Genomic DNA, 12624 nt, shown 5'->3' on the forward strand with positions numbered 1-12624 from the left:
AGAAATAATACAAAACAGAAGCTAATTGGGGCCGGAGCAGAAATCCGAACTATCTTCAGTGGTTTTGCTAGACAGAAATGGCTTTGTTTATTAACGGGACTCAGTATGTTCTGTTATCTAAACCACGAAGTTTTGATGAAGTGCTAGTAACTTTTTCAACTTGGGACGGAAAAAGGAGGCTATCATGCAATGGTGGCAGGGGGAATCAAGAGCTTTTTGGTTGGTTTTTTTTGTTTGTTTTTTTCACAAAGAATATTAAGGGAGACAAATAACATAGACAAAGAAAAATATCTATTTGGATAATGTCTATAGGTATAATTATTCTGTACATTTCAAGGCAGTTCCTGTAAAGTACTTCATGGATTTAAAAAAAAATTAAAAATAGTAATAAAAAGCTCTTCCCCAAAAAGAAGCATGAAGTGATGTCTGCAGGCTTATAAGACTCTTTGGGAAAGACTACGTTTATAAATGCTATGTTCAAGTTGCGATGAATTAAATGCCAAAACAGTGTAATCATTTATTGCAGATTCAGAAAAAGAAGACCTTGGGTTTCCAGGGCTTCCTCCAGGGTGCCCGGTGCTGTCCCCCATTATCCTGATGTGACACCTGGGCAAATTTGCTTCTTTTGTTTGTGCCTCAGTTTCCAAACCTGTAAAATAAATAAATATCAAGGACAGTAGCATCCGCCAGTACAGTCCTGGTGTGAGAACACCACCTAAAATCCCTGGGCCATAACAGTTTGCTGCTTGACCATAGCTTACAGCAAATTTGCTGAATGTTCATCTCTTCGAGTCTTGGTTTATACACCAAATGTGTTATTGCCGAGTACTTGAAAAATAATCATTCCAGGTTTGCTTCCTAGACTTTTCTTTTCCTCTTTCAGATTACTTCCTTTATTTTGACCTTGCAGTAGATCTCGCTCCACATGCATGCTCCGTCACTGTCCAACTCCCCTCTTTGCTATGATGGTGTAATGGAGGTCACCACAGGAGAAGGGCAGTTTGTCTGTCCCAAGTGAATGCTGGAGTTGGAATAACAGTCCATAAGATGATATGGAAACTCATTTGCTTTCCTTCTCTCTTGTATGCTTGCTCCAGTCCGCGTGAGATTCGGGAGCTCTGGGCTCGGCTACGAAAGGAGCGTCCGGAGCTCTTATCCAATTTTGAAGAGTTTCTGTTGCGTGTTTCATCATACATAAGGGAGGTGAATCACGAGAAGGAGTCTATGGAACAGGCATTGAAGCGGTAAGGAGAACATAATGGCCGTTTGCTGTCAGGAACCAGCTGATGCTTGGATGCTGCCTCAAATGCAAGGAGAGACTGCGTTACAGGACGCAGAGATTTTTCTTGCTGTAATAAAATGACTCTTTATCTTGATCTGATGGGTTTGTTTCGGATCAGTGCCCACGCATAACATTTGGTCTGGTTAAAATCCCACTCAATGCCACACAGCTGTTAGTGGGAATCTGTTTCCACCCTCCTCTCCTGTTTTCTTTCTGTATTCCCCTTCTCTCCCCTGACCTGTGTGCACTCTGCCTTTTGTAGGAAGGAGACAGACCATGACCGAGAAGTCAGGTGCCTTTATGAAGAAATGGAGCAACAGATCAAAGCAGAAAGGGAGAGGCTGATCTGCCAGGTACCTCATCTCTCTTGGCTGAAGTCAAACTTTCTCTGGTCTGAAGCAGCGGTGGTGCCTTATCTGGCCAAGGAACAGCTCTTACCGTGCTGGGTGTTGTATGCACAGCTGTGTATCTTTACTCTGCAGGAAGCACTGAGACATGACAGGAGTAACCTGCTCCAGAAGGAACTGCGCAGCAAAGAGCAGGAGCTGGAGAAAATCCTCTACCACCAGAAGAAGGTAACAGAACCCAAATCCTTCCTAAAGAAGCACATCCCCTTCTACTGTCTTTCTGCTAAGACCTTTTCTGGCTGAGAATAGTTTTCATCTGCTGAGGGTTAGTACTGGCTAGTCTGGTACTAGCTAGTCTAGTTCTCTCCTGTCTCTGAAGATGTTGAAGTGGTTTGTCAAGTGATTGGTTTGTCTTCTACTGTAATGTCTTCCTGTGAATGTTTTGTCCACGCATTTTCTTATCTGCTTTGTTTTCTCTTGGCACAATCTTCCTGTCGGTTGTACAATAACTATTGACAAGGAAGACGGGGTAAAAATTTGGAAGTTGTGAGTTTGGAGCCTTTTGTGGTGTGTAAGAAAGCTGTGTATGGATATACAAGAGCCAGATTTCTCTAGTTTGTGTTTGTTGGCTGCTCCAAAGTAACCCAGAATGAACAGTTCTGTGACGCTTAGAGCTGTACGTACATTATGTGCATTTCAGCACCTAATGACGTACTGATCAATCAGTCACAGAAAAGATCAAAGCAGAAACTTTCCTTTAACCTGCCGTCCCTGGCATGGACATTTGTATGGGATGGTCCATTCTGGATATCTTTTTCCTTTTTGTCTGAAGAACTGAGACATGACCCCCACAGAAACAAGTCATGGGAGGTGCCTGTAAGATGCTGGTGACTAGGGGTATCCAAGTTGGATACCTAGCTGCAGTGTGGATGAAATAGCACTTCTCTGAAATCATCAGCTCATTGTGCAGCAGCTGGAAAAGCCAGCAAAACTTGGGTTTATCAGGAAGGATATTGAGAATAAGATAGAGGACGCCATTTTCCTGCTGCCCACACCCTTGATGTGCCTCAACTGGTGTGTGCAGTTCTGGTCTCCTCTAACTCCACTGTGTCCTTGAGCACAAAGGTACAGAGAACTAATATGATCAAGGAAATGGAGCATCTGCCTTAGGAAGAGAAACTAGGAAAACTTAGACTTGATTTTGGAGAGGAGGAGACTGAGGGAAGATGTCAGTGAGCTTTATGGACTCAGGAAGGTGGTGGATGAGGTCCACATAGAACTGTTATTCCCTAAATCCTGCAACAGCAGAGGAGAGGGACAGTTAGTGAGACCAGGATGAATTGGATTTAGAAGAACGTACTTCTTCACACAGAGATTAGTGAACTTCTGGATTTTTTTGCCACAGGAGGCAGGCAGTATTAGCAGTTCAAAAACGTATTGGACAAACAAATGGACAACAGGCTCGTAAATGTTTATTAAACGGAGGAATAGCCAGGGATGTGGCCTCTAACATTGCTGGTCCAGGGACCATAGATGCTGGGGGTGTATGAGGGGAGTGGACCATAGTTAGGTGTCCAGGCATGCTCTTCCTAGGTAGCATCTCCTCTTGCTATGGGTCAAGGCGGAGTACTGGGCTACAGGGACACTTCTTCTGACTCGAATGGACATTTCTGATGCTCTTAGCTTAGTACAAGCCTCAGAGTTACGTGGATAATCAGGTCCCCCTTGTGGTGTAAGACCAGTATTGTGATCGTGCTATTCTACGGTATCGCTTTCAAGTACAAACATAAACGGGAGAGTTGTGTGTGATGGAGATTTCTTAGGGAGGGGCAGGTGCTTTACTTAAAGCCTGTCCCCTGGCTATTGGAAGATCCAAAGGCTGTGGGCTGGGGTTGCTGTTTCTTAGTCTCAACTCCACTGCTCAGCATAAGTGGTCATGCTCAAATTTTCCCTGATGTCCAAAGGACTGGAAGTCTCCAGACAAAGCTGGGTGTGACTTGTGCTTGTAGCCTCAGTGGGGAGAGATGTGGGGCGTGTGTTTCAAGGAACCTAGGAAAGGTCAGCTCTGTTCACTCCTGCTCACCACTGTTGTATGTGTGTGCTGGCAGAGAGGAGGGTAGCAAGAAAAAAGCACTTCATCTGGTGTCACTGTGTGCTGCTTTACTTTCCCTTTGAGCGGGGGAGAAGGTAGGCTGAGAGAAAAGGCAAGCTGAAGGTATAAATGTGGAGGCTGACTCTGCCACCTGCTACACTGGTCAGAACTGGTTCCTGATGCTCCTCTCTGGTTGCAAGCATGGATTGTATAATTTTATTTTAGGGCTGTAAGTTCTCAGATGGGTACCACAATTTCTGCGTAGCACCAGCTTCAGCAGAGGGCCCTGGTTAGCTGGTGTGGCGGGCTAGATAGTGAAGTGTCAGTATGATCCTTCTTGCGATGCCCTACTGGCCATCTGAGATGGGCGAGTTTGACTGCTGCATCTGTCTTTAACTCTTTCCCAGACTACGCGAGCCATTTGTGAGGAATCACATCACTGGTTGAGTACATCACAGCAGGCTTTAAACTTCCCAAATCAGGCTTGTTAGTTGTGCTGGGGTCTTGTGCTGCCTAGAGTGCAGCTGTGCCCTAGTGGCATTTAAACAACATTTCTAGCCCAAGGTCCTGTCTCCAACAGTAGTAAAGGCCACCCAATCACTTGACTTTCCAGGTGTAGTGTGAGATATCCCTAGCACCTCAATACATCCCCCTTTCAGCTGCCGTGGGCTCAGGAAGTCCCCAAACTAAAGGATGCATTTCAACAACTGTGCTTAATAAGTCCCAACAGACACACCCCTCCTTCTGCCCAAATTTTTCCAGTCCTCCTGATTTCTATAGTGCCTGACAGCAGCAAGCTCCTCACACTGCCTGAAGCGTTTCCTCAGCTATGCCTGACTGATTGCATTGCTTGCTTCCCAGTGCTGGCATGATGAGAAATAATTGCTTCCAATCCACCTTCTCGATGCCACTGGTGGTCCTGTAGACCTAAGTTGTGTTTACCTCTCTTCTGCCTCGTTGTTTACATCTGCTTTTTCAGCCTGTTTTTACAGGCATGGTTGTAGCACAAAGCCCTTCCTCTCTGTGTTTAACCCCTCCTCCTCTTCCTCCTCCTCCTCCTCTTCCATTGCAGCTGGAACATCAGCTACAGTCTCTGAACTCAGAGCAGCTGGAGACCCGCGTGCAGAACGAAAGGCTTCGGCACCTGAATGAAAACCTGCTGGAAGAGCTGGAGAAAAGCAAATGGGAGCTGGAGGCGGTGAAGGGGCAATTACAGAAGCTCCAGAAAGAGGCTCAGCTTGAGCAGGAGCAGAAGGACAGGTGGGAATGGGCAGGAAGGGGGGTCAGGGCAGGGACCCAGGCAGAGAAGGAAGGAATGGGCAAGTAGTTAAAGAATAAGGATCTGTAATTAGAAGCCTTGGTCTCATCAGAGGATTGCCTGTCTTTTCTTGAGGAAAAGAAGTAACATCCTAGTGGTCTTATGGGCCTAAACCGGGAGTGATACTGCTAGCTCCCACCTGCCTTTAGTGGGAAATGAATATGTTCATTGATATTGGGCTAGAAAAGTACTGTAAAAAATACAGATGTTTCTCAGCCTAAAGGAGGCTTCTCCTCCGTGTATTTTTTCAGTTCACCGTTGCCTCTATAAAGTTCCTACAGATCCTCTTCTAATCACTTGTGTTCCTGTTTCTGGGTTTAATCTAATAATACTTAGCTAGAACATTGGGATATTTCAGATCCAGATGGCAGTGAGCATCCTTCCCATCTCTAGCACTGAGGAAACTGGAGTGTGAAAGGAGAAAAGGGGTTGCCTGCCCTCACGTTGGAGGAGAGCGGGAGAGCTGGGGTAAACCCAGCCATCCCAGCTCCTGCGGCAGTGCGGCTTCCTCTGAATCCTCCTAGTATAGGGCAGGCCCTTATCTTTGAGAACACCATGAGTGTTCCTGAGAAAGGGATCTTTGTATTTCCTCTCCCATCAACTTATTTCCCCTTTTAAAATCCTCTTCACCCAGGGATGTGTTCAGAGTTTCCAAGAACATGCAGAAAGAGAAACAAAGCCTTCTGCGGCAGCTGGAGCTCCTCAGGTAAGAACAGGGCTGGGGGGAAATGCTGAGCTCTTGTGCATGTAAGGGGCTGAGGTTTCAGGACTGTACTTCTTTCTCCTACAGAAAGCTATGGGAGTGTATTCAAGCATTGCTTAGACACCGCTTGTTTTTCTACGTCCAGGCAGAGTTGTGCAATCTGGCCAGCTCTGGCAGAGTACAGACTGTGTTATTTCACCAAGTAAACCCTCTGCTGAAGGAATTTAGTCTTTGCTGCTGGCTGAGGGGACCATGTGGAGCCCATTACCTGAGCGGGGATACATGGAAATCCCAACATGTCTGGCCAAGTTGGGATCCCAAGATGTCCCAACATCTTTATCTGTGTCCCAAGTTCCCTTTCTGTTCTAGCTTTCAAATGTTGGTCTTTACTCCATTTTTGATGAGTGCTTTATTGTGTCTCTCCTGTGTCTTCCTTTGGAGCAGAGATATGAACAAGAAACTTCGAGATGAGCGAGACGCTTTTGAAGCCAAGAAGCTGGTTAGTCTAAGAAAGAAAATCCTAATTCCCAACCACCCTCCTTTCATCTGCTGCTGTTGCTGTTGCCACTCAGGGGCCTGTCACTTCCACGGGGGACAATGACCTGAGCTCCTCAGGCCCGGTGTGGTGCTTAATACAGACTTCGCAGCACCCCTCTGCCTGTGCTGGAGATGAGCTCCTCTGGTTGCTGTTGCCAACTGCCCAGGTTTAATCCAAGGCGCAGTAGCTTGTGACTGTCACGCAGCCCTGTGCAGGGCTGCAGTGGGTGCTGCCTGCTGCACACGTGAGGTCTGTGCGTTGTGACAGGCACTGGGGACATGCAAGGAGGGAAGTGAAGCTGGATGCATCCCTGGAGCTGGGTGGTGAGGAAGAAGATGGATTCCCCTGGCTGACTGGGGGTGGAGGGGAATGGGAAGGTTTTGGAGTTTCGCTGATCCCTTGGGTTTGTAGCAGATGTTTTCAGATGTTCCTCTGGGGCAGCTCCCCATTCCTGTGAACTCTGCTGGGGTGGAGGTGCAGTAGTGAGCCTTGTGTCATAGGGCTAGGAGAAAGCAGGGGACCTCTTTGACATCTGGAACAGTCAACTCCATCTCTGGCCTTTCCCAGTCTCCAAGATAAGTACGAATATGTGACCTATTTTTAATTCTTATTATTTTTTCATGAAAAAGCCTTTGTGTTCCCAAACGTCACTGGCAGGGCTGCTCTGTGCTCTTCTTGGACCCATCCCTGCCACCATGTGTCTTTGCCTGCTCTGCCACCATGCCCACTGAAGATCTGGAAGTAGCTGCCTTGCAGTGAGGACAGGCAGTGGCAGGCTGTGAGAGACTTTCTGGCTGGCGTGTAAGGGAACGTGGAAGGAAGCACAGGGATCGTGCCCAGATAGGGGACGAGATGCCCTGCTGGGGGAGAGGCTGGAGTTCTTCTCCAAGTGGAGCAGCAGCTGTGTAAAACAACTTCAGTAACTGTTTTGGATGGAGGTGAGGTGTGTGCCTTTGTGTGTGTGTTTCTGAAAGCTGAAAGATGATTTTTTTTTTTTTCTTTCTCCCCTGCCACCCCTCCCTCCATTTTTAAAGCTGCTAAGTATGTGTCTGTGCACCAGAGCTTCCTGCTCCCTCTTGGAGAAGTAATAAACACAGTCACTCTGTAGCAGAGTCTGGTGCAAGCAGGCAAAGAAAATCGTTTGTTCTCCTCTTTCCATGCGTAGTGCTTCATCAGCTTCTGGGTTCCTGTGGGTGGGGCGGGTAGCCCGTGGAGATCACGGTTCAGGTATGTACCTCTGTGTGTGCAAAGCTTGTCTGCTTCTCCTCTATTCTCCTCTCCTTTTCGCCCGCTAGGACCTGCTCAGGGCTGCTCTGAAGCCTAAGAGAGAGCCTAGCAGAGAGAGTCATAGTACGGAGGACCTGCTTTCTCCCTTCTGCCTGTGCTGGCAGTAGGGATGGGGCAGCAGGGTGAACTCCTCCTACCACCATTGCTCCTCTGGCAAGGCTGTGTCATGCTGGGCCTGTTCTGGAGTAAAGTTTTTTCCTTTGTCAGCCAGGACATCTTGTTGGCCACTCTCCTTTCAATCCACTGGAAAGTAGGGCTCCAAGGGATTGCAGAGATGCTGCTATCATCATACACCTGCAGAAGATCTGCTGCCCAGCCTGTCCCACTGTAAGGGGGAGAGAAAATAGCAATACTTCCCTGCAGAAGGAAAAAGGAGAGTCCAGCCTTCTCATGGGAATCCCTAGTGTGTGACACTCTCTGCCAAAGACTATCAATGCTTTTACAGGCTAAAAAGAAACCCAAGGCCTTAATACCCTCTGTTAGTGCTGGGAAGAGTTGTGTTATTTCTGTGAAATGAAGGTGTGATGAACAGTGGTTCTTTCATAGCAAAGATTTTGAAGTGGTTGGAAGGAGGAGTTGGGCTGTACGTGGCTGAGAGCAACCCAGCTGCTGCTCCTTTGCACTTCTCAGTGCCCAGCTTAATACCTTGCTCTTCATAAGAGTTCCCAGCCTTGCCAGGGTGGGCAGACCCTGGCCCAAGGGCACTGTGGGGCACTGTTTTGCCCCAGTGAGTAGGTGACAGATAGCAATGTGTGGCTATTTCTGCCTGTGTGCAGACCACTGCTGGGTGCTTTTAAGACCCAGGGGTTGCGGGTTCCGTTTCACACCCATGACCCATCTGGCTACGGAGTTATGCTTGCATGCTGTGTGTTGACAGAGCAAATTTTCATGTCTGCTCATCATGAAGAGTGTTTTGGGACTTTGACTACATTGGACATGTATTTGTATTTCACTGATAAACCAGAATTTTTCCTATCCCACTGATAAACCAGAATCTTTCCCATCTAAAATGCTTGTACACGTGCTGTTGTTGTTGTGGAATCCTTGCCATCGTGTGTTGTACGTTTGTGATGTCGCGTCTGTCCCTTTCCCATCCCAGTGAAAAGCCAGATGTTACACAAACCTGGCAGGCCAATAAAGCATGGCAGAACCAATGGCAAAACGTGCCCCGTTGTTTCTCCTTTCTTACCCAGGTATGTACTCCGCAGGCTGTTTCCTCTCCAGGTAGGGTGGTGCCATAGCAGATTGCCTGGGAGTCCCTTTGCTCCGCAGGTGACTTGAAGGTTGCGACTCAGCTCCAGTGGGCTGTAACATGATTTCCTTGTTTCTACGTGTCTAGAGAGTGCCCTTGAGTGCCCTGCTCAAACCCTGAAACCTTCCTCCCCCATCCCCACTGCAGAGCCACTGGTTGGCTGAACCACGGTCTGGTATCAGTGTTGACTGAAGGGTCGCTATGCACTTGGGGGTCCTCTGTGTGTGTTGGAAGATACATGCTCCACAGTTGTGAGCTTCTCGGTGCTGGATTGTTTCTGTGGCTGGAGCTTCTCTTGAACACCAGTTTTATATGTAAAAAATGTTTTGGGGTTTTTTTTCCCTCAAAGCTCCTAGTTGGGTGAGGTCCTCTGTGGAGTCCAGAATGTCTCCTTTTGTTGGACTGCATTGCAGTAAAGGTGTCCTGGGAGTTCTGGCCAACAGAGCAGCTTCTTAATTTTTTGCTTTTTAAAATAAGCCAGGGGTTATTGAAGAAATAATCTTCGTGGTCCTCCCCTGGGCTGTGGGCAGCACGAAGGAAGGCCTGTCCAGAGCTGCCTGCAGGTGTTTGGTCAGAGGCCGATCTGGCAAGCTGCAAACTTTTCTTTCCCCATCTTTACCTCCAGAAATAACTTGTGAGGACGTGTCAGAAATCTCCAGACTTACAGAGCGAGCACATCTCCCTTTCCCCCCGCGCCGAGGCAGTGGGCACCTTGCCACGCTGTCTCTCACTTCGTGTTTTGTGTGTGTAGCCACAGCAGTTAGCCAGTCTTGGGGTGGGGGGGGCTAGGCTTTAGCATGGCATTTGGGGGAGCTGGCAGGTCAACCCTCTCTCTGCCACAGCTTTTCCTGTGTGATCTTGGGCAAGTTGCTCATCTTTGACTCTGTTGGGGATGACAAAACTGCTGTATGTGGGGAAGAGGGTTGTGAGAGGAGTTGTCCTGCTTTCTCCTTCTCTGGGGAGCTGGTAAACACTGGCTGTAGGAAGTGTGTAGTCCGAGGTAAGTAGGAGGAAAGCATGGAGAGGGACATCCGTGTAAGGCAGAGCATGCGCATTGCCCTTTGCAGAGCAGTCTCCTTTCTTTCCTATGGTGCATGTGCAGCTCTGGGTGAGTACCGGTGGAGGAGGGGTACTAGTGCCTTCTGAGGAAGGGGCAATTGGTCTGTCCCACAAAACAGCACCATAATAAAAAGGCAGGTGGAGAAAGAAGGATTCAGCTGTGAGACCAAGTGGAGAACAAGCCACAGAAATGAAAGCTCTGGCTGGCTAGAGGAGGAGTTCAGTTTGGGGCACTGCCATTTTTGATGGATTTTGTTGCAAATGGGAAAGCAGCATCAGTGATGCCTTCTTGCATGAGTTAAACGAGCTGAACTGAGAACTGCAAGCCCTGTGCTCACCTCTGTTCAAGCCTGGCAGGGTGCTACCACTGCATGGTGCGGGGCTGCAAGGGCTCCAGCCTTGCCTCCCCGAAGCGGTCTGCGGAGGTGGCCAGTGGTTGAACTGGGGCTGGTCAGGTTCCTGGGTCCTAATCGCATTCTTCATCCCTTCTCTTTTCAACTTCCAGGCGCCACAGAGCAAAAAGCCCCTGCTGAAGAAAGGGTCAGTGCTAGGCAGTTACCTGCCGGACGACAAGCTGGTCAAACGGTTAGATGGGCGTCTGTGTTGTGTTCGTGGTGTCAGTCTGTGCCCACTGGAGTACCCTGTCAGTCAAGCTCTGTCCTGTCTCTAGTTCTCCCACCTTGGTGCTGGCTGGTTTTGGGAGCATGGGGGGGTGCAGCTTGACTCTGGCTCTGGCTGGCTTTTGGCATCAGGTGGTGTTTGCTCAGCGTGAAGCTGAGGATGCCGTTAGCTAATTTCCACAGGGGCCTGGCTCCCCTCTGGGCTGCTTCTACATGCAGCAATGGGTGAGCAAACCTAAATGCCATCAGAAGCTATGGGAGCGTTCATGGGACGGGAGTCACGAACGCTGCCTCTGGCCGAGTCAGGCAGCTCCATTAAAATGACTGGATCATCTCCCAAGGGTGCCAGTTCCTCCTCGGGCAGAAATCCTGTCCACTGGCGCCTCACGCCAGAGCCCATATCCCTGGGGCATGGGAGAGGGCAGGAGTTGCACAAGGCTTGTGTTCTCTCTGGCAGCTGAAAGCCCCAAGGAGAGGGCCCAGCTCCAGGTGGGTTCATCCTGCCCATCTCCCTCCACACCTCTGCAGACGCTCACCTGGCACACCAGGCCTCCCCTTCAGCCTTGGCAGGCAAACATGTCTGTGTGGCCAAGGCCTTCCCCGCCCCACTCGACATGCAAACTGTACAGTGGCCTCAATACCCAGCCTGGCATTAAGCATCAGCCCTTGCCAGCTAGTTGTGTGACCAGCACACTGGTGTTGGCCAAAAGCCTGGTTCCTCTGAGAGGCAGGAGAGGCCAGCCCAGCCCTGACCTGGCTTGGAGCTGGATCTCCCCTGCAACTGCTGGCCCCAAACAGGTTTTAAAGGCGGCACGCTTCCCTGTTTCCTACCAGGTCTCTGCAGAAGGTTCCACCGCTTCCCAGTTTCTCCTGGTGCCAACCAGAGACATAGGTCTAGGCTCAGAGTTTCTTCCAGCTTCCACTCACCCTTAACACTTGCAGTTCTGGTAGAGGTATCTAAGAATTGAGCTTCAGGCTCCTGGGCTGAAGGGCCTTCAGGCTCCTGATGGAAAACCAGGTGGAGCAGGGCTGATTCTTGAGCCCAGGCTGGGAGGTTGCTTGGATAGGTTTGAGGCAGAGCTCTTTCATGGTTGTGTGACTGGCAGACACACTATCCATGGGATCAGACGACCAAGTTCTCCCATCCTCCTCCTCAGCTATTTCTTGCAAAGATCCTGCTAGCTGCTGCTGGCATAAACCCACTGGAAAGACTTAACAGGTGGAGAAGTCTGGCGGTGAGGGTGATGTGAGAAAGGGAGGACGTGTAGATGTGGCGCTTAGGGACATGGCTTAGTGGGCATGGTGGTGTTGGGTTGACAGTTGGACTCGATGATCTTAGAGGTCTTTTCCAACCTTAATGATTCTATGATTCTAAGTGTTTGTTGGTCCTGTCTCTGTCCCAGCGCTGTATCACACCACATTGCTTGAGAAACATGAATAAAATCCATTAGATCTGGCGTCACTGTTCAGAAAGTTCCATGTTTGTCCCTTCCACACCCTCCCCTCCCCCCAAAGAGGCTTTTGAGTCTCAGCCCCTCATTGCTGCGACTCCTGCCAGCCCTGGGAGATGGGGGCCGTTCCCCTGAGCCCAGGAGGATGTGTCTATTTTCCATGGGGAGAGGTTCCAGCTGTCCTGGCTCTGGGCTGGCATTTGGGGCAGATGGAGGGAGGACAACCAGGAATGTGGGCTCCCTTTCTCGGAGAAAGTGTAGGCGTGGCTGCAGGTGAATTTTGCAGCCCTGATGAGGTGTACTCACAGGAGTGAGGGAATAGAGTTGTTGCCTTGATTCCTGCACTAGTAGCAAGAGAAAAATGTTGCAGAGAGAGGTGGGATGCGCTGCCTCTGAAGAGATTGACTGTAGTAAGCCTCTGGTCTCTAACTTGCTTCCAAATGCAATCTGGTGGCTAATGAAGGCAATGGAGATACCTGTGGTGGATAAAGCCCTTTGAGTTCTAAGCCTTCTCACCCCCTTCGTCTAGTTCTTTAACCATGGAAAGCCAAGGCAGAGCTGCCTTGCTCCTCAACAATGATTCCAGTAGTTTAAGTCGGTTATTCTAGCTGTTCTTCTGAAGACTGTTCCTCCACTTACCATGTCAGCTCCACCCCCAGTGAACAAAGTGCATCA

General features: G+C 49.2%; 1 protein-coding gene across 1 annotated transcript in view; it reads left to right on the forward strand.

Moving 5' to 3' along the window:
* The window catches only part of CRACR2B (calcium release activated channel regulator 2B), a 39834-nt gene that overhangs the window by 19152 nt on the left and 8058 nt on the right, over positions 1–12624 (forward strand). The window contains exons 5-11 of the mRNA XM_075162960.1: positions 1098–1244; positions 1545–1635; positions 1765–1857; positions 4794–4981; positions 5674–5745; positions 6187–6241; positions 10384–10463. Of these exons, the coding sequence (XP_075019061.1) occupies positions 1098–1244; positions 1545–1635; positions 1765–1857; positions 4794–4981; positions 5674–5745; positions 6187–6241; positions 10384–10463 (726 nt within the window). The remainder of the gene's footprint in view (positions 1–1097; positions 1245–1544; positions 1636–1764; positions 1858–4793; positions 4982–5673; positions 5746–6186; positions 6242–10383; positions 10464–12624) is intronic.

The sequence above is a fragment of the Calonectris borealis genome, chromosome 14, assembly GCF_964195595.1.
Source record: "Calonectris borealis chromosome 14, bCalBor7.hap1.2, whole genome shotgun sequence".
NCBI lineage: Eukaryota > Metazoa > Chordata > Aves > Procellariiformes > Procellariidae > Calonectris > Calonectris borealis.